At 37.6% G+C, this 21,586-nt stretch overlaps 1 protein-coding gene across 3 annotated transcripts; it reads left to right on the top strand.

Annotated features, from left to right (window-relative positions):
- The first annotated feature begins 836 nt into the window (after positions 1-836).
- tasor2 (transcription activation suppressor family member 2) lies at positions 837-19,769 on the top strand. 3 transcript variants are annotated; one of them, XM_040134080.1, is made up of 23 exons: positions 837-1,338; positions 1,630-1,778; positions 2,139-2,234; positions 2,333-2,405; positions 3,553-3,644; positions 3,757-3,894; positions 4,291-4,424; positions 4,555-4,571; positions 5,052-5,151; positions 5,249-5,343; positions 5,473-5,579; positions 6,035-6,107; positions 6,265-6,336; positions 6,513-8,669; positions 9,055-9,506; positions 9,600-9,808; positions 10,012-10,483; positions 11,166-14,837; positions 16,769-16,891; positions 16,972-17,125; positions 17,222-17,327; positions 18,245-18,426; positions 18,739-19,769. In XM_040134080.1, the coding sequence occupies exons 1-23, from the start codon at positions 1,305-1,307 to the stop codon at positions 18,834-18,836; spliced, it is 8,805 nt and encodes a 2,934-aa protein (XP_039990014.1). In that variant the 5' UTR covers positions 837-1,304; the 3' UTR covers positions 18,837-19,769. The 3 variants fall into 3 exon arrangements, with proteins under 3 accessions (XP_039990014.1, XP_039990012.1, XP_039990013.1); XM_040134078.1 differs by having other exon boundaries at positions 9,055-9,808; XM_040134079.1 differs by lacking the exon at positions 6,265-6,336 and having other exon boundaries at positions 9,055-9,808.
- The last annotated feature ends 1,817 nt before the right edge of the window (positions 19,770-21,586 follow it).

Here is a 21,586-nt window from a genome sequence, read left to right as displayed (position 1 = left end):
AAAAGTAGTGTCCATGGCAGCGAAAAATCCCACAATGTAATGTGCTGCATTTTATAGATGTGAAGATTAAAGTTTTGCTACAACAGCTGTCAGTGATGACGCAAAATGATGATAAATAAATGTCCGAAATCTCAATTTACTGCTCCTTGTTGAGTAAACTACTGAGTATACATTTTATAGGGAATACTTAATGAGTGAATGAGAGAGTGATTTCAGATACAGCCAGTGAATGCATGGTGTGTTGGTGAGAGCCCAGAGACTCAATCGTACAAGCAGTGTTTTGGGCCAGGGGTAGAAGTGGCTCAGAGCTGCGTAGCTGGAAAGTTGGGGTTTAAGTGATTCCCAGATGCTTTGGCACCTGTGACCATACACTCGATAGGTCAATATCAAAAAATCTTGTGTAGTTGAGCTTTGAATTTCCATTGACCTCATACCAGGTTAGTGAGCACTTTGAATCATTTTGGTAAAAATGATAAAGTGTCAGAAATACTGATTTATTCACGCAAAAAGAAATAAAACTTGGATCCAAAGTTGTTGCTGTCACAATGTGTGTTGGCAAAACCATACACCTTAAGCAGTTCATTCTGAAAAGCTGAATTTCATGGTATATATGGTAAATATATGTAGCCCCTGATCCCAACTTCCTGTGCAATCTGTGTATTTTCAATAAACTACGCTGTATTGTAGAAACCTCAGTACAACCCTCCAAAACCTGACACGGGTTGAATCACGATAGGGTAAAAAAAAAAAAAAAAAAAAAAAAAAAAGTTCGACACCGCCAGATCACTTTTGGTTATTAGTAATTCATTTTCAAGGGAGACGGGAAGCAGCCCAAGGAGAAGTGAACCGCAAGCACTAACTAGCCTCGGCATAACACGAGCAACTGCCTCGCGACCACTACAGTTTGGTGTAGACTTTCAAGATGGATGCTTTCCCCTCGATAGGTTTCTGTTTCTTTTTCGAAACGGACTATACATGCGCCGATCGCCCATGCCTGGAAACAGAGTGGAGACTGATGGAGCTTCCATAAATAAGCGCTTATATTGGCTGTGAAACGATGAAAAAAATCGATTTTAGTGGATATATTTGGTCCTACATGTTTGGACTCTCGGGTATTTTGTAACTTCCTGGTTGTCGTAGTAATATGTTAGTCGAAACCGCTGCGATAGCTCAAATGACTTTGAAAGGCTCATTGGATACAAGATACATGGGACTTTATAATTCCGCTGTAATGCTTAAAACCAGAGGCAACTGCTATCAACGAAGGGCAAAAGGAGAGCGACAGATTTCATAAGAGTTCAGCAATGGAAAGTGGAAATGGTGTTGCCTCGAGTGAAGGTGACGGGCTTTTTCTCTTTCCGTAGCTTTAACTTTTAACAAGATGTTTGATGATTAACAAGAAATGTGGGGTGAATATTTATTTACCCACTATACCTTACATATAGGCCTGTTATTTTATATGAGCCGACGGGAAATGACCCGTTGGTTGTGTTGTCTCCCACGGGACAAACGGTTCCAGGCTTGTGAAACTTTTCCGTAGTAGGAAGCGAAAACGCGACTTGCTGTAATTTCCCCCGTGTCGCTTGTATATTGTGCTCATGTTTGTGTTTCCCCCCCCCCCATTTTCAGGTGTTGCAGTACCTGTGTCAGACACTTCTGACGTTTTTCCAACCAGTATTTTGGCTCCACTTCAAAGTGCGTACTTGTATGAAGAATCAAAGCAGTCTTTCAGATATAAGTCCGCAATCTTGATTAAGAATCCAGAACTGGAAGAAAAGGTCAGTCCAAATCTTATTCCACCATTTATATGTCATTAAACATTAAGCCACACCAAGTGGTTAAACTTAAATCAATTCACATTCAGTCAGTTGTACAGTAAATGATGTCAATCTATAATTACTTTTGTATAATAATTCACTATTTTTGTTATTCTCTCTTTTGAGTTTGGGCAGTTTTGGGAGAGTAAAGCAAAATTATTAAAATTGTAAAACGCAGCATAGTGTTATTCCTCTACATCTGAGAACGTTTGCAGAATAATGAATGCATGAAAGTAGGAACTGTCCTTAAGTGCAGTGAAATGAACCTCAACATGGCATTTGATAGTTTTTCATTACGCTATTATTTCTCTTTTACATCAGTATAATGCCTTCCGAGCAAAGAGAAGAGAAGGAGGATATTCAGAGGAGGATTTGAAGGAAACCTACGGGTTTTTGCTGTTTGATGATGTCAACAAGGTACAGACTATAGATACTCTGCCTGAGAAAATACATGTTCGTACAAGTCTTCTGATCTGGATTTTATTGTTATATTTAAAAAAACAATTTTTTTAAAGGCTCATGCACTTGGAGAAACGGGTGTTCTCACAGGAAACAGCACATGTTCAACTCTGGGAGAGCCCTGCAAGGGTAAATCATGTTTTGTTACTCTCTCAAACTGCCACTATGTCAGCCAGTGGTGAGCTCACTATGACAGATTAGTATATACAGCTCAGCCATAAACGAACAAGAGGTCATATTTCTATGCAGGAAACACCCATTTATGCAACAGTTACTGTAACATATAACTTAAATATACTTAGTTGCTTGGTGGGTGAAAAAAAAATTTTACATTAAGCCTTTCTCATTGATTTGAAGTATTTTAATAAGTTATTACCTTAATGGTCACATCCAGGACATCATCCATTCATCCACACTTTCCAAAGTATCTTTAGTGCAGATCAAGCTAAGGAATAGTCCGTGTTGAATGCTTGGTGCTCCCTTGCCTATGAAAGTGAAAGCAAGTTAAACAGCACTATGAACTTATCGAAATGAAAGTGGAAGACGTTGTGTTGTAAAATAGAAACTATAATTGACTGTACTTATCGTTCAGGATATGGGCGTTGGCAGATTTATTGCCTGTTTCACTGCACACTGCAAAATTGATCTCACTTAATTGTAAGATGCATTTTTGCCATCATTTTTTTGCCTTATAACTTCAAGATAGAAATATTGCCTCTCAAATATTTTCTTTGCTACACTTCTACCTGCTCTCGGCTGTAACAAGTGTGGAAGGTGTCAGGCAAAAACATTGGTCAAAGTCCTTTTTAAGGGTCAGTTTTTCAGTGGACGTTAGTATGAAATTACACTGAAGAACTACGCCAGATGTCCTTATATATCTTCTCATTACAAACGCATGAATTCTACTGACATTCACCAAACCTGCCAAACCAGTCATTGGCTGTTTGTTTTACCCACTATGTTCAGATTTGTACATTGTTGTTTTTCATGAGTGGGAGGACATCGACTTTGTTGTGAGTTCATGTACATTTTCAGTGGGTGAGGTCATTCAGATAGTAGTTAAGCATGTGGTTTGTCCTTGGTAGTTCCAACACATTTGTCTTTCAAGGTACAGCTGTGCTGCTGTGGGAGTGTCAGTTGTTTGGAAAGCCTCTGCAGCGTTATGAGTGAAACATTATAGTTTTTTAATGACGTCTTCACATGTTAATAGTTCACCATTCCTGTGTTTATTTCTACCTGAATACACATCAAATGAAAGTTTTCTGTGTTTACTCAGGTGTTTACATATCAATGTACTCTGACTGTTTGGATCTGAATCGCTGGTATCATGGGAAATCTGGATACATTGCCATCATCAGGCTAACAAAGGTAATTGGGAATCGTGAAATGGTTGTATGGAGAAATGTGGTTATTGTGTTTTCATTCAAGGAAAATATATTACTCTATGAATAAAATCATTGTCCTTGGTTTTTACCATCAGGGGAGAGTTAAAAAGGTTTTAGAGAACTACACCCAGAATTTCACAGCACCCACTGTGGGGTATGACTGCCACGTGTCAGAACAGTTGCCCTCAGTATCTGATCAAACCAGCTCCTTTCTTGCTTTTGAGAGAACCCAGGTAAGAAGAGGCATGTGACTGGGTGCCATGATGTCAACAGCAATTTTAATTTGGAGATGTGCTTAATTTGTGAATTGGTTTGATTGCAACAGAGATTATTCACTGCTTCAGTCTTCATTTTACATAGAACTAAAACTTTACAGAAATGTAAATGCATGCTAATAACACTGTAACACACTATACTGACTACATCAAATCATTGCACCTGTCACTAGTAGTGTATCAGTCCTCAGTTGTTGTGGAAGTGGCATCTATGTGTCTTTCACATTTGTCTGTGTGTGGATGCATCCTTGTCAGCACAATATTGTTGAGCACCATAATGCATGAAAGCAAGTTAAGAAGGAAAAATGAAATGACGTCAGGCAGCTCAAGTGCCTCATGTTTTTGTTCTTGCAGTATTTCGTGTATGAGCTGTTAGATGATGGAAGCAATGAAACGGCTCAGTCTCCCAGTGCTGCCTGTCCTTTTGCTATTGTATCGTTTTCATATACGGACACCAAAGCAACACCTGTAGCACCACAGGAGACAAGGTACTGTGACACTATAGCAACACATTCTCTGCCCTGAGGATTATAGTATATTCCTGATCTGATACAATTTAATACAGGTTAAGAATATTTAAGTCATATTGATTAATTGTTTCCTTATTTGTCTTAACAGTGAGGAGAAAAAACTGGGTGAGTAACATATACCAAGTACAGCAGTGTTTTTCCGTATACTGTACGGTGTTGTCAAAAAGCAGTACTGTAGCACTTCCATAAGGTTTATGATGTGGTAATTCAGCCACAGAAAGAGCCTATATTTCTGCCGAATTTTTAATAATATGTAATCAAATGTAATACACATCTATCTATTCATCAAATATTACACCTAGTACCATTTAAATAATAGCAGTGGTTTATTTGTCAGTAATTTGTATGTGAACATACACTCCTTGGCCAGAGTTATGTACACCTATAAAATCTATTGCAATCCAGTACAACAGCTCTGTCACACATTCTACATTTATGAAGCCTATTGTGATATGAATATGATTTGATTTCGCAGGTGTACCTAATAAAGTGGCCACTGAGTGTATTTAATTTACTGAAAATGGCCTCTAATGAACATGCATGTTACTTTTTTAATAGTTGTTGTATCTGATGATTTTATTTTAGTTTGTCATTACTTGCCATGGAGGGGTCAGCTTCAAATAGGCACCCAGTTCTATGATGTTGGGCTGAGGTCTACAGCAGGGGCTTCGATTCCTGCAAAACTGTAAGTTAAAGGCGAACATAGAAAATGTATGCTGTATTCTTTATTGACTTAGATTATACAAGCTGTATTCTGTTCTTTGTTTTTGTTACCATTTAAGGCCACCAGTGGTCAAAGCTGACAGAGCCATTTCCATGATAAATCTGATGCAGCTCTTGCCAAAGGCTGTCTTTGAAACCTGCTTCTCTGGTGAAGGTGTGTCAGAAAAATGTTTTTATTATCCAAGAGATATATTTTTAAGGAATGTTTCAACATAATTCCTGGATATAATGAATGTATAGTAATGAATTTGGCTTTTTTTTTTTTTTTTGTGCTGTCTTTTAGTCTTTGTGGATGGCTTATACTGCAGTCTGTTTGAACTTGTTCCTTCTGAGGCGGAAGAAATCAATGCACTCTCTCTGCTTCTGCAGGAGGTCAAGGAGAAAGATCTTGTGAGTTTGTTTATTACTGTCCTCTTAGAGATTGTTGTAATTAGTCATTCTTTCCATAAAAAGTCAAAAGTACTGACAAATGATCATGGTTTATCATAGCCCAAATTGTTTATTCAGTAAGAAACCTAAAGCACTCAATTTACACTGATATGAAAGACAGAAAACCAAGTTGAACATATCCAATTTTACAACTGTAACCAGCAAATGACAGATGTTTTTATCAAAGAATTACTTAAACAATGAATTGAATGTTAAAATTGTCATTAATTATTTTTTGCCCATTAACTAGTCAATAGATCAGCGAATGGTTTCAGCTCTGGAAATTCCCTTGCATTACAACAGTTGGTTTCCTTTTCACATCAATTGGCACTGTGTGATAAAATGTACATTTTTTAAAATATCAAACAAAATCTAATATCTAACCAAATGTACCTGACAAACTCATTTTCGCACAGGCTCTCCCTGTCCTGCTGAATGATGGTGGTTTTCTTATCCTAATGCACTCCTCCCATTTCTTCACATACGATGGTAAGATAAGAAAATGGTGACGGTGGAAAGTGTATGAGGTTGTCAGTGTCATGACAAAACAAGCATTATCCAACCTTAGCTACATTTCTTTGTGTGTTTTGTTTTTGTTTTTTGTTTGTTTTTGTTTTGTTTTGTTTTGTTTTGTTTTGTTTTTTAGATACTGGGTCAAAAGCAACTGAGGTCCTGCAAGGCATGTTTGTTTTTCCAGACTCACGGGTTATACAGAGAGGTGATTACAGCATGGTTTTTCTAATGGATAGTTTCATTTTATGTTTCTCACATCCCTTAAATTAATTTACATTTTCACCGCTCAGTGACACTTGTAATTTGTGTTGATTAGCAGTGATGACATTCAAGGAAACAAAAGCAGAGATTAAACAAGTATTCTTTCTTGATTTATCACAGACACAAAATCTGGGCAGAGAAAAGCAACTATGTCATCTGAAATCCTTCGGGTTCTACCCGTGCTAAGTTATGCAGAGGGTGAAATTGAGAAAAAACCCCTCGACCCAAGTGAAGAACTCAGTGAAGTGTTGGTAAAGCATATGCAGAGTTACGCAGCACTGATAAATCCTGGGTTGGCATTAAGTCCCTCAAGGGAAGTCAGCATCTTTCCAGATGAGTATGATGTGCCGGATGCCCACAAACACTTCTACTCATTCCCCGAGTGGACTAACACAGCTTGGCAGAGCTTCAGGTCATACATGACCAAACCAGTCTCCTTTCAACTGCCAGTGTCAAAGGCTTCAGAAATCCTGACAGATGGACAAGAGGAACGAAGAGAAGACCTTGATGACGATGTCTACATCTGTCTGTCATCTCCTGAGGAGGCGCCAGCCAATCCTGTCGACACTGGGTCAGAAGACCAGTTGACAGACCAGAAATCTCCTGTAAATATTGAGACATCTGTGGACAGTTGTATAACAAGTGCTGAAGCACAAGTTGACTTAACAGCTGTACTTCAAAATGTTGTACCAGATGATTTGAAAGCTGGAGACATAACCAAAGACAATGAAAAATGTGACCTGACTGTACTGATGACAACTGTTGATACAGAGGCAAAAAATCTCCTGACTCCCCCTACATCAGATGACCTTTCAGCAGAGCTGATTGTCAGCATCACTTCAGCAGAGCGAGCTGTCACTGATGAGAGTTTAAGTGTGATCAGTTCCGTGTCAGCAGCAAAGCATAATGACTTTCAGCTTTCTGGTTTTTCAGCAGCCAAATTGCAAACAGCAGGAGTGAACTCTCTGCATGATGAGACTGTCATAATCAAAAATAACAATTGCCCTGAGGACACCAACTTCACAAAAACGAAACGAATGAAAATACACCGGGGACATTCTAAAGGACTGAAAAAGGCATCTAAAGCTTGTGTTGAGACTCTCAGTTTACAAACAGTCAAATTATCAGGGGAGGATGACATCTCGATGAGTCAGAAGGATGACCAGGCCAAGGAATCATCAGGCCACTCACAACTGAACAATCCTTTGAATACTGATTGGAGAAAATTACGAAGGCGAAAACGCAAATTTGGAAAACTATCATCTAAAAATAAGAGAGTAAGATCTGCTACTGTCGGTTTAGCAGTAGCAGAGGAGAAAAAATCAAACCCTGGACAGCAGATCTTGGAGGGCACCATTTTAATGGAATTTGAAGTTTGTCCTCTAAGAAAGAAAACTGAGCGCTGGGATTTAAAGCCAGTTATCAGTGAATGTGGAAGAATCTTGGTTCCTCATGGATCTGTAGATATTGCTGATCAGATTAAGTCTTTAAAGGATAAGCTTCAATGTACAAAAGATGAAAAGCACCCTGTAAAAATGTTGGTTGATGCCTCTGTGAATGCTCAAGTTGAAATAGAGCAAGAGTCTAGCACTGTTCCAAAGACAGCAGTGGATGAAACAGTGGCCACAACATCCAAGGATGGAAGGAACCATCTTCAAAATGTCATGAACAGTCATATTAATATTGAACATAGCCTTTTGAGACAATCGGACAATGGTTCATTGCCTTTGAAACCAGATAGTAGTGAGCATTCTTCTAAGAATGATGGCACAGACACTGATACCTTCTCATCAGGAAAGTGTGCCACAAAGGGTGGATTTCTGTTGAGTAAACTAAAATCAGGTCTTTTAAGTAGAAAGAGAAAAATCGATTTCCTTGTGCCAGAGGGAACAACTACAGATACTGCCGAGAACACTGAGCCTTCTCGCAAGAAGGGTAATTCTGAATACGACGCTGAGGCATTGAAGAATAATAATGCAATTACAAGTGTCCAGACCACCAATGTAGGTGTCAAGGAAGTTTCAAAGATGTTATCAGTTGACCCTCATTTTGCATATGCCTTAGGCCTGACCCCTAAAGAGAAACCAGATAAGGTGCACAAAAGTGAGGGTCAGGATACTCAACTAAGGAAAGACTCATCCGAAACACAAGAACAAACCATTTTAGAAAAACACCCTGAAATCATACAAAGGCCTCCATCAATTTCCCCAAGAAGGGGTAGGATTAAAACACTGAAAAAGCATCAAGGGATCTCCGCAGAATATATTAAAAAGAAATGTAAGTCATATTTCAAAATTATGAGATTTGGAGTGCATGTTTTTGTATATAATGTGTAAAACCCCTTCAGCATTGTGCATGATATTGAAACTGACTGACCCTTTTCTTGGCTCTGTCACTTCCGCGATTGTCCTCAGCATGGTATCGCTGCGCTTTGCTAAGTATTTGCTAATTTTTTATTTGCTTTTGCTTTTTTCTCACTTATGCTGCATTATGGCCAGTACTGGCTTAACAAACCAGTTCCTTTGTTTGAAACAATGGCATAGTTTATATGTTGGTGATAAGTTCCTAAAAGTCATGCATTGCTATACTTCAAATGCTTTCAATGTGCTACTTTTTATTTTCATGCAGTTTCTCTTTTTTCTCCTCTGTTTTGTCTTCACAGGGTGGTTGCATTTTCAAACGCCAGCATGTTTTGCTGCTGAAAAACTCAAATACAAAGAGTGTACTAGGGATTATTCTTTCAGGAAGACTGTTAAGGAAAAAACAAACAGTTCTTGCTCATCTACAGATGCTTTGAACTTACTTGCTGACTTGGCACTCAGTGCCAGTCACGACCAGGTTCCACCACAACCAGACCCAGCACTTGAGAGAAAACCTGAGACAAGGCTGAAGAAGTGTGGCCATACAAAAGATGTTGCCAGTGCTGAACAAGAGTCTGTTCTTCATGCTCTGCTTAGACAGCCTGCTGCTAGACCTGTTGAGCCTCTTGAGTCTCCTTCACCAAGCTATCTTGTGGGAGACAGTGAATTGGTTGGCTTAATATCTAAAGAACATGCTTACTCATTGCCCTCGTCTTCCCCTCTGCTGTTGGGTCTGCTAGGTACACCCTTCCAGGTATCCCCTTTAAGTGGTTCTACCAGACTGCTGCACCATCACCAGCAATTGTGCGGTGATGGAATTCAAACACTACACCCCTCTGTATGTCAGGAAGACAGAGGTGAACGCAACCACAGGACTCCAGAATACCTGAAAAAACATATGGTGTGCAGGCGAAAGTTCAGACACTCCCGCACCTTTGGTAACAAGGATGGAGCTGTCCAAGTCACAAGGGAATGGAACGAAAACTATGACTTTAATCGAGACAGCAAGTTTGCATGTGACTCAAACGATAGAGCTATCATACGAGCCTTGCATGGGTATGTATATTGTGTTACTTATTTATACAAAGAATCAGTATAAAATATAAAAATGTTTCTTTTCACATAATGTCAATGCTATACCTGTTGTATCTAGTTGACAAATGTGGACAATATGCAGTAAAACGAACTTTTAGTTTAGATGACATGAAAAGTTATTTAACTAAAACAGCTAATTTTTGTACATTTTGCATCTTCGATAGACCGTGGGATTTCTCCATTCAAGACACAGCTGAAGAGGTACAGCTCATTGTCCACATGTGGATAGGTCTATTTTACAGCCGGTCAACAGCTAGATTCTTTCACGTTGACTCGAACTCTACACGCCCATGTTCAGAAGAGAATGATTCTTTGGAAATATCCAGTGGAATGGTATCAGTACCAGCTCAGTCTGAGCTCAAGGCGAATTCTATTGGTGCTTTCCCGAAGGTAAAAGACACACAAGACCCTTCAATTGCAAAAGCTTTGGACCTCAGCAAAAAAGATAACTCAGTCTTGGACCAAGGATCTGTGATTTTGGACTTTTCACTGAGAAATTCCAGTGCAGAGACTGTCACTTCAGATCCACAAGTCAACAGAAAAGAGACTTCTGTGTCCGGTGAACAGAACGAAGCAAGTGAAACACTGAAGAGACTCAAGTCATCCATGGGACTACAGGAGGCAGACACATTACAGGTTTGTTTCTATAGTTACTGTTATACTGGAGAAAGATTGTTACCGATTAATGTTTTTGTCATGATTTTCAGATGGTCTTTAGGATATAAAATAATTTAATGACCAGGTTTGTGTTTGCTTGTAGTTATAGGCATACAATCACTGGCATAAATAACTGCATACCAATAAAGAACTATTGAAGATAAAATGATTAATTGGAAGGGACAATCCACTGTGTTCCAGCAGGGTGCTATGGCATCTGAATGGGCGTCAAAAAACACTCATGCCAACTGCTTCACACTCCAGAGCTCCAACTGTACTGTATGTTGGCTACAGGGATTTTACCAATTGAAAGGGAAGGCCTTTATACATCCCATTCATTGTATTATGGGCTGTGTATGATAGGTGGGCACAAATATGTGTGGATGGATTTAATCCCAAAATTAATACTAAAATTTCACCCAGTGCCGTTTTCTTTGTTTTTTGTGGCTTTCTGCATTTTTCAGCTTAATATAACATTTTGTAATTGTCATTTACCGTATTCACATTTTTTGAATTGCTTGCGCAACAATTGAAAAAGTGACCTTGAAAAATCATGGAAAAATTTTCAAAACATTGAAAAACTGAATTAGCCAAGAGGAACAGTGGTTGAAGCTGTTTATAATATGTATTTGTATATTCTGTTTACTCTTTCTTTCTCCAGTGTTACAAAACGAAAGTACACTCTACAGAGATTATTAATGAGGTTAATGATGTCAGAAGCATCCATGAAAATGAGAAAACTTGTGGTCATTCGCAAAAAGCTGGCTGCCTGGAGCACACTGAGATACCATCTTTTAAAGGTGATGCATCATTCATTTCTCCACCAGAAGAGATGGAAAGTGTATCCATTCGGATGGAAAATGTTCAGACTTCTTCAGGAATTGGCCACATGTTACATGGATGCAACACAGAGAAGACACTTATAAAAGATGGCATTGAAAATTCAGAAACTGCAGAGATGAGTTTGGTTCAAAAACATGAAACAGAATCATCCAAATCTGTGACAGACGAAGAGGTTGAGTCCAACAAAGAAGCAGATGAGGTGGTTCATAAAGATGAGCATGATGAATCCAAAGATGGGGAAAACTCGGAAGTGAAAGAAAACTCATGCCAAGAAGGCAATATAGAACCTTCTCCAAAAATGATTCATACATATAATGACTCTACAAGCAAAGAATCGGGTATCATCTGCAATGAAATTTGTTTTGAAAATGAGACGCAAAAGCAGTTATCAAGGGAGGAACCTAAAGCAGTCTCACCAGGCCAGGCTGAAAATGTTAACACAGATCAGGATTGTTGCACAGTACATGAAGGTAAAATGATCACAGATGAAGTTCACTTTGGAAAAGACGATGGACTTGATGAGAAAGACAGTTGCGTTTCAGCTTTGGAAGATGTGGGTGATTTGATTAATCAGCCATTACTTATGATGTGTGAGAGCCCTGATTCAGTAAAGAAAGATTGTATTACAGATTGTAGTTGCCAAGCATCATTTGACAAGCAACCACCACAAGCAGACAACAAAGAAGATGCCTGCCAATATTTGCAGTTGAGAAAGCTATGTGCAAATGGCAGTGCATTGGCAGATGAACATGCCATTTCAGAAAAAGCTCATCACACTCACTCTGAAATGGAGCCTGTTATTAATGAACCTGCAATTGAGGAAAATTCCAAAAATGATATTTGTTTAGCAGATGAGGCACATCAGAAGGCAGCATTACCCATATCTGATGAGAGCACCTGTTCATTAGATGGGTCCTTTGCAACTGGATCTAACCCCCAGTCAAAGGACAGTTTGGAAACAGGAAGCCAAAACACAGTAATGGCAATCTTCAATTTTGGTCTAAGTAGTGATGATCATGAAGATCAGGAAACCAAATCAGTTGTGGGAGAGGAAAAAGATAATGCAACTCAAGATGAACCATTTCATCACCAGTCTCATTCACCTCAGTGTGAGGTTATAAAAACATGTGAAGCTGTAGAGGCATTGTCTAAAGAAAAAGATCTCAAAATGAGCAAAACAAATGAGGGATTGGAAAAAAGTCATAGTGGGGTTGTAATTCCATTTATTGGAATAGACATCTCTGGAGAGGATATAGTACAATCACATATCTCTCACCTTCAAAGCAAGGTTGAAGAAGTTGCTCAAGGCCAGAAAGGAATACCATTAATCAGTGGAGCTAAGTACCCTGACTTACCCACAGAGGTATGCAGCACATCTGAAATGTACAGTAAAAAGGAGGAACTGTCTACTGGCAAACTTTCTCCTCTTGATGTAAATGAAACCAACCAACCAATAGTCGTGGGAAGTGGATCTGATGACAGGTGCCCTACCCCAACTATAGATGAGAAGCCACATGAGTGCATACCTTGTTCTGGCTCTAGCATCAATACATCTACTTTTACTAGTAATGAAACCTACAAAAACATTAGTCAAAAATGTTTTAGCAAAACCTCAACCCCTATAAAGGATGAGATGCCTCTTAAGCAAAAACTTTGTTACAAGTCTACAGATAGCGGTCATCCCAACCCTCCTTATGGTCTTCATCCTGATCTCGAACTAAGAACTCCAAAGGTTCTGCAAAGTATAGATAAATACTTCTCCACATCAATCCACACCGTCAAATCCAGCGAGATTGAAACAGGTAGTATGAAAAGCTGTCTTAAACAAACCCCTAATCTCAGCAGCAAGTACATCCCCCCTTGCTTAGCCCCAAGCCAAACTTTGGCTGACTTCAAGGACAAGAACATAAGCAATACAAAGCCGATGGTTGTGTCAGCCTCTACCTCACAAGATCTGCACAAAGAATCATCAGATCACTTTCTTATATCACCTTTCAAAAGTAAATTAGAGGAAGTACTTGGTGTTAGGTTGCAGTTAAAGAAAACGGACTCACCACTTCCTCAGCACTATTTTGGAAGAACAGATAAGGTACAGGAAACCTCTATAGGACAAGATTATTTTCATTCCTACTCACCTATTCCATCTACTGAGTGTTTGAAAACCATTAAACCAAATATCGAGCAAGATAGGCATAAAATAACATCACAGTCCAGTTTAAGCCGTGAACCCCGTTCATACAGTGAGCGTCCTGTCATGGCTGTGAAGCCCTCTAAGAGTGATGAAAGTCAAGCAGATTGCATCTCTAAAGATGGACAAATAGATTATTCTCCGAAAAATAAACAGACAAAAACCCCTGCAGTCACATACACCACACCCATTACTGTGCCCTTGGAGAACACAGAAAGTTTCAAAGCTAATTCTGGACTAAATGATGATAAGCAAGAGCCCAGTGGCTTTTCTTGCAAAAGAAGTTGGTTGTCAAATGTTAGTGACAGTAAATCTAACTCGCATAAAATTAAATGTGCACTTTTAGATCCTTCATATAAGTACCAAGGAAGGGACATTTCAAAATTCAACAAGATTTTTTCATCATCCCTGTCCATGCAGTCACTTGAATCGGCAAAAAGTGATGGTCACCAAAGTTTCTTGACATATAGTTTACATGAGAAAGTTGGGCAAACAACTAAAGAGAACATTGAGATGGATCAGAAAGACTGCTCAGAGGCATCAACTTCATTTGTGGATTACAAAGACAATCGCATAGTTGATGATAGTCTCATCTTGGGACCTCAAAGCTCACTCTTATGTACAATCTATAACACCAACCAGAAGAGATCATATTCTTTTCTGGAACAAGTTTCTCAGAGGTGCCTACAAGATGACCTCACTCGGGCATCAATGGAACAGGAGTGCCTTATCTTCTCAGAACAAATGAAACAGCTTTTGAAAAGGAGTAAGAGAGGATCCATCCGCCAACAGGACAAACATGAAAAACTGAAGTTGTCTTGTGCTAGTCCTGTGACCATGCACTTTTCCAGTTTAGAAGAGCAGGAGGATTCACTGGATCTCTTAAATGCACCGTCACTTTTTGGACAAAAAATCAAGGTAGACATGTCTGACAGGAAAGACATGGCAGACTCCACAGAGGAAGAAAAGACGTTGCATCCTCAAAAATTACCTCAAGGAACAGACGAGGAACATGCTGGAGTTTCTGGTGGAACTGCAGAATGTGCTAGGTTGTACAAGGCAAGGATGGATGACGTTTGTGCTCACAAAAAGGTCGCATGTAGACCTAGGCACTTCAGAATCGACAGAGGTTACAAAAACACTGAACCAAGTAACCATTTTGACTTCTGTGATCAAATGAAGAGAGAGATGGATGAGACCTTTCGAAGTAATCTGAATTCAGTTGTGAAGAAATCCTGTAAAGCAAAGTACAGATTCTACATATTAGTGACTTCAGATGATGCCCTCTTTGAGGAAAGCAAGGTAAGACGAGTTTTCAACAAACTTCTAATTCAGTATTTCTTTTAACTATATTTTTCAGTGATATACTGTATGTAGCCTGCATTCCTAAAGCCATTAAAGTGATATGCCACCAAAAATGTATTTTTTGACAGTGTAACACTCATTCCATGTACAAACGTTGCAAGTCCAAAGATGTTGTTTATTCCTTAATGGAGAGAGGAGGTTGTGGTCAGCTTGGATTCATGGCAAGGAAAAAATTATCAAAATGTCCTTGCAAATTTCTCACCCTGCTTTTGCAGAATAATCCATTTCTCTGCTTTCCCATAGTAATCTTTTCATGAGCAGGTGCTTACATTGTGCACACCTCAATTTTCCAACATTTAAAGAAGAGAGTGGCGTCTTTTCTAGGGCTGAAATGATTTGTTGATTAATGGATAAGTCGATCAACCGAAAAATATTAAACTATTTTGGTAACTGATTAATAGTTTCGGTCATTTTTCAAGCAAAAATGCCAATGTTTCCTTACCTCCAGCTTCTCAATTATGAGGATTGGCTGCTTTTTCTTTGTCTTATGTGATAGAAGAGCAAATATCTTTAGGTTTCGGATTGTTGTGTTGTTGTTGTTGTTGAAAACGAGATATCAGATGACATCACCTTGGACTTAATGATGGGCATTTTCACTATTTTCTAACATTTTATTGACCAAATAAATTTATAGAGAAAATGATTGGCAGATGAACGTTAATGAAAGTAGACATTTGTTGCAGCCCTCGTCTTTTGCTATACATTCCTGTCATATGGACCAACGGATTGCAGCATGAGCACTGACTACAGATGCATACAGCACCTCAGTGTTGTTTGTAAGGTATATCGCTAAGTATCACATAACAACCTGCATGAGGAACTGTGCTTGTTATATGTATTACATGTTGGACATGACCTGTTTGCCCATAGGTCAGGATATGGTGAAAATAGAACTGACCTTTAAGTTAAGTCCCTCAGCAGGTTCTCAGAGGGGGTTATTTAGTACATGGAGCACAGTTATCATGGAAGAGTGGAAATATTGAAATTTTTTACAGAGCAGTTTAAGGACTTCTCGACATGTTGGCTTAGAAGCTTGGTCTGAAAGTTCACTCTTGACCATGAAATCAGCAAATGTGTACAAGCTGTTCCCATGGCCAAGAACAAACAGTTGTTAAAATAAATAGAGCAGGACTAACACCGCGCTCTAATGTGCATGCTTGCTTGTTTGACAAGGTTGTGCATGTGGACTGAGACAAAAGCAGTGTGTTTAGTCATAGTTTGGTTAAAAAATAAAATAAAATGAATGTAACGGGGTAATGTATTTTCTGAGTAAGTACATGAGCACGGGAGTGAGTTGAGAATTTTATATGGTCGTTTTGATACCTTTTTACACCTTGAATTGTTGTCCCTCTTGAATTTCATTTTAAACACCAGTGATCACAGCCTCTGTTCTTCATTATGGAGCAGTCTACAAACATTTACTGCTCTTTATTAAGGCTAGGGCAGTGAGTGTTTCATGACCAAAGATACATTTTGGGTACAGGATCAGTAAAATAATATTCTCAAGAGGGTTGTAAAAGCAGTCATGATCCTCACTGCACAAGCCAAGACTGAGGCATGTCCATGCATCAGCTTACAACTCGATATAATTTGTCTTATTTGATGTCTCATTTATTGTACAATTTATCGTGGTGATATCAGGAGGTAAGTAGCCACTAAGTAGACTTAAAGATCATATAAGAGGAATGCTAAATTCAAGGACATCGTGCAGTCTCTTAATAAGCACTGGACATTTGCTGTCCCAAAATGTATGACACCAAGTCAAGTCATTGGGATATTTTTTTTCTAAAATTAGATCAAAGCAGTGTAAGACTTACTAGTGGAAAGTGGCTTTAAAGGATTTGTGATTTCTCCTTTATTTTCAAAAGGCACAGTTAGAGGCAGAGGGCCATACTGCCGTACAGCCATCTGAGTTCTTCCTTGGTGAGGGTAGTTCTTCATCCTTACTCATCATCATCAGGAATGAAGACATTGCAGAGCACATTTGTGAGGTAACAGATCAGCTGCTGGGAAAGATAACAACAGGCCTTTTGCAATAAATAGTCATGAACTAATTACTCTGCTATCACAGGTCCCACATATGCTTGAGCTGAAGAAGTCACCAGGTGTGCACTTTGCTGGAATTGACGAACCAGATGATGTTGTGAATCTCACCCATCAGGATCTCTTCACGCGGGGGGGGTTTGTCATGTTTGACAGAGCAGCATTGGAGCCCCTCAGTCTTTGTATGTGGAGTTTTTGTTGTATGTGATCTAGTTATCTTAGCATTTTATAATTAATCTGAGTGTTACTCATGATCTCAACTTTGTATGAATTTTTAGGCAACATGAAAAAATTCTCAGAAATCCTGCGAGAGCTAAGCAGAACGGGGAAGTGGAAATGGATGTTACACTACAGAGACAGTCGTCGGCTGAAAGAAAATGCGAGGTAGGGCTCAACTTTGGAAGAATACTTTTCTATCTGGCAGTACAGAGCTGTTCTAAAAGTCTCTCTCTGCACAAGAGAACTTATTACAGTAAATCAATGAGGAACGGTAACAAACTGAACAAAATTTAAAAAATCTCAGCACATAGAAGTAAGCTAATATTAAGTAAAATAACACAAACCAATAAACTGAGAGGGAAAAGGTGCACAAAGTATACATAATACCACATAACATTTTCATCCAAAAAATTGTAGTAATATTTACTTAAAGTTTTCATGTTTTAGACCAGACTTCAGAAATCATCACTTGGTAATAATTAGTCTGTGCAGTTAGCGATTCAAAAGGTGCAATGTCCGTCATTAATTTTAACCATTTAGCAATGAACAAGTCTTACTCTTCCACTGACAACAATCTTTATTGTGCTAATATTGAACCTGCCAGTGCATGTTCAAATTTTTGTGTGGATACACCCTTTTGTAGGAGAGTTTTGTCTCCTAATAACCACAGCTGGGGAGATTCTGGCAATGGCTTTTACTACCAGTCTCTAATACTTATGATTACCTTTTTCCAAAAAGGAAAAAACAAAAAAACATTCTCATATTAAATGAAGAAAAGTAACTGCTTCCAAAAGTAATTAGCATCGAGTCCTATTTTTTTTAAGTTTAACTGGCATATAATACTACATGTGTATAATTATGTAGTGTGTAAATTTGCCCACTGCATCTCTAAATCACCACCTGCCATCAGCCTCCATGTTTTTCTGTATTTCCTCTTCTATATTTGAATTCCGATTCACAGTTAACTTACAGAGTGTTTGCCATAATTTTACAAAAGACTGATGCCGATTGTGCACTTTCAAAAAGCCTTTCTGTTGAAATCTTGTCTGCTTGTCTATTATTATTTCTCCTCTCATATGCAGGTTGAGTGCAGAGGCAAAAGAGAAGAAGCACTTCTTAAACTCTTGCCAAGACACCGGAATACTGGAGGTCATGCCTTACCACGAGTGTGACCTCATGTCAAGAGATCATCCTGACTATCTCACATGTTTGGTTCGCTTGCAGGTCCAGAATATATCAGCCCGTTACCCTGTTTTTATAACTGGTGAGATCCTAATGCACTAATATATTAACTGTACACTGACATTCAGTGAGTCACGTGACATTGTGGTTTTATTTTGAAGGTGTTGTTTGCAAGGTTTGATAAATATCTCATAAATATGATATTAGAGTAAATGCTTTCAGTGCTTCAGTACCACGAAACACATTAAAATACACATTATTAACACGAAACAATAATACAATAATAAGCATTTTAAAAAATCCCAAAATGAGCTTTTGCACTCTGTCTGAGTTAACTTGTGTTTTGTTTATCTTACAGTACAAAAGGAATGATGTGTTTTTCTTCTTCTTACAGATGCAGCAACAGACGGTGCATTTGGGAGAAATGGAATCTTAACAATGACTGTAAACTCTTTCCTGACAATGTCTCCAAGTGAAACATTTACATACTGACCTGAAAAAAGTCAAATGGGCAAATTCAAGTAAATGGCAATAAAATGCTGACTGAATGTCAGGAAAAGCGAGTACTTCACCACTAATGACGATTTCAAATATACAACATTTATTATTATTCTTCTGCAAACCTAATGGTTCAGCCCTTTTGTATGCAGTAATAATTAGTGATTTATGATTTAACATATTTTGTAAACTGAGTTATCATTCAGTTAATGGATAGAGTGACAGTAATGCCAATATACCGAAAGGTGTGCTGTACATACTTTCATTTGTACTGTATTTTTGTTGTAAATTGTATTGTAAACTTGATACAAAAAAAGGGGGATTTTTACATTGTATATATGTTCTGCTAGCTCTTAATTATGACTTAATACGATTGCAACACAATCAATACAAGTGTTTGTTTAATGATAACTTTTTTTTGTGGTTAAAAGACGGAACGATTATTTTGAAAAACTTTGTTGCAGTACTTTGTCCAGGCCTTGCAACAAAGCTAAATTAGGCTGCTTTCAAGTTGTGTGTTACATATTTAAAGTTACTATTATACACTGTTAAGGTTGCTGACAGTGACTCTTAACTATTGTTGTAGCATAACAAATAAACATTATTACTAAACGCTATATATGTTTAATTTTGTTGGCACTGATTCTGCACAGAACAGCAACTGAGAATAAAGAGATGTCTTTAATTGTTTTGCTTAAAAACATAAATGCTGGATGAAGAATCTACGCTTGATCGTGACCACTCTCACTGCACTATGTGTTCCCACTTTCAGAGCATCCTTAAAGCTACTAGACCCACAACATGATATGGGAAATTGTTTCAGATGACCAAAGAACTGTCTTTACTTAACCAAATGAAAAAATAAACTAAAATAAAAGTCTGGATTTAGTTTTGGCAAGGAAAATGATGTTCAGCTTTATGAGAATAAAGGGCAGCTTTTGGTTTTTCTACACAGTGGCACTTCTTCTGTTATGGATTTGATACTGTATTTCATTCTAGTCTTGTTTCCCATTCAGTCTTGCTCCCAGGATTTAAAACTCAAGTAAATACCTATGGTGCCCTTAAAACATGGTGGAAAGCTATGGTTTTGAGAGTGCTGGGCAAAAATCATCCAATGTTACTGTTACAATATATATTTTAGTTTTTAGTGAATTTATTTAAATTTACCATACTTCTAGTATAACTGTGGACATTAGGCAATAAAAGGGAATTACTCCGATACTGAATGGATATGACTTAAATAATAGGCTATAACACAAAAGATAAGGCACCATCAGAAAATTTATCCAAGGACAGTACTCTGTCTCACTGAGATCCTGAGTTTATTTTACATATAAATTAGTGGGCTATACCTTTTTCAATGTTTCTAACAGTTACAATATATAGGTATAGTCAAAGAACCATATTTATTTATATATATACACACATATATATATACGCATATATATATATATATATATATATATATACACACAGATATATATACGCATATATATATATATATAATGTATGTATATGTATGTATGTATATATATATATGTATGTATGTATGTATATATGTATATGTATATATATATATATATATATATATATATATATATATATATATATATATATATATATATATATATATATATATATATATATATATATATATATATATATATATATGTATATGTATATATATATATATATATATGTATGTATATATATATGTATGTGTATATATATATATATATATATATGTGTATATGTATATGTATATATATATATATGTGTATATGTATATATGTATACATGTATGTATATGAGAATATGTGTAGGTAAAAATAGCAACCGTAACACGCTGGTGACACATACAATTATAAAGAACTTTAACCAGGAGAGGGCCTCGCTGAGAATACAAATCTCTTAAAGAGGAGTACCCTGGCCAAGAACACAGCATTACAGAACACAGAGGTCAGAAATCATCAATGAACCAGATAAATATGAATAACAGATGTAATCAGAAAGATCCTTTAAAATTGATCAAATAAAGTATTCCATAAAGAGGAATATAAAAACCGATGTGCAGTGGATTCAAATTCTTTAAAATAAGGTTAAAATTGATCAATGGGATAGAAACAGACAGCACTCATGATCCCAATTTAAAAAAGAACATGCACTGAAAGGGTAGATACCACTTCTCAGTTGTGTATGCTGGAAAAACTAATATAACTAAGACACTTCAATTTATGTAAATAAAGTAGAAGACATTTTCTTAGATTTTTCAGACTATTCTCTAGTCCAGGGGTTGTAAGGGATATTACAAAATGAATAGACCTGTATTTCAGAAATATTTTACATGTAAAATGACATAATTCTGTTCAGCTTAATTCAAGCACTTCAAGAGAACGTCAAGACCTGATGCATCTGTTAAAGGTTTTTTTGAAATTGCTTGTTGTCACTGAAATTACATGAGGCTGGGTTTTTTTCAAAATCTCAATCAAAACACACACGTGTCGTCTGCTAACATTATGGGGAAAAAAAACCCCACACACCAAGTAGTTTGATCAGTGAAGGTGGTAAGGGCACCAGGATTTACCCTGCCGCTGGAAATGCAAGAATGTGTCCAAAATCAGGTCCTGTCTGCTTGATATTCAAAAAGCACAGCAGCAGTTAACTGAATTGGACCCTTTTCAAACTACGCTCCTGTCGTTTTTAATCAAAAATAAGATTAAAATAGGATTATTTAAGGATTACTG

The sequence above is a fragment of the Xiphias gladius genome, chromosome 8 (assembly GCF_016859285.1).
Source record: "Xiphias gladius isolate SHS-SW01 ecotype Sanya breed wild chromosome 8, ASM1685928v1, whole genome shotgun sequence".
NCBI lineage: Eukaryota > Metazoa > Chordata > Actinopteri > Istiophoriformes > Xiphiidae > Xiphias > Xiphias gladius.
The sequence above is the reverse complement of the archived record's forward strand: the minus strand, read 5'-3'. Positions and strand labels throughout refer to the sequence as shown.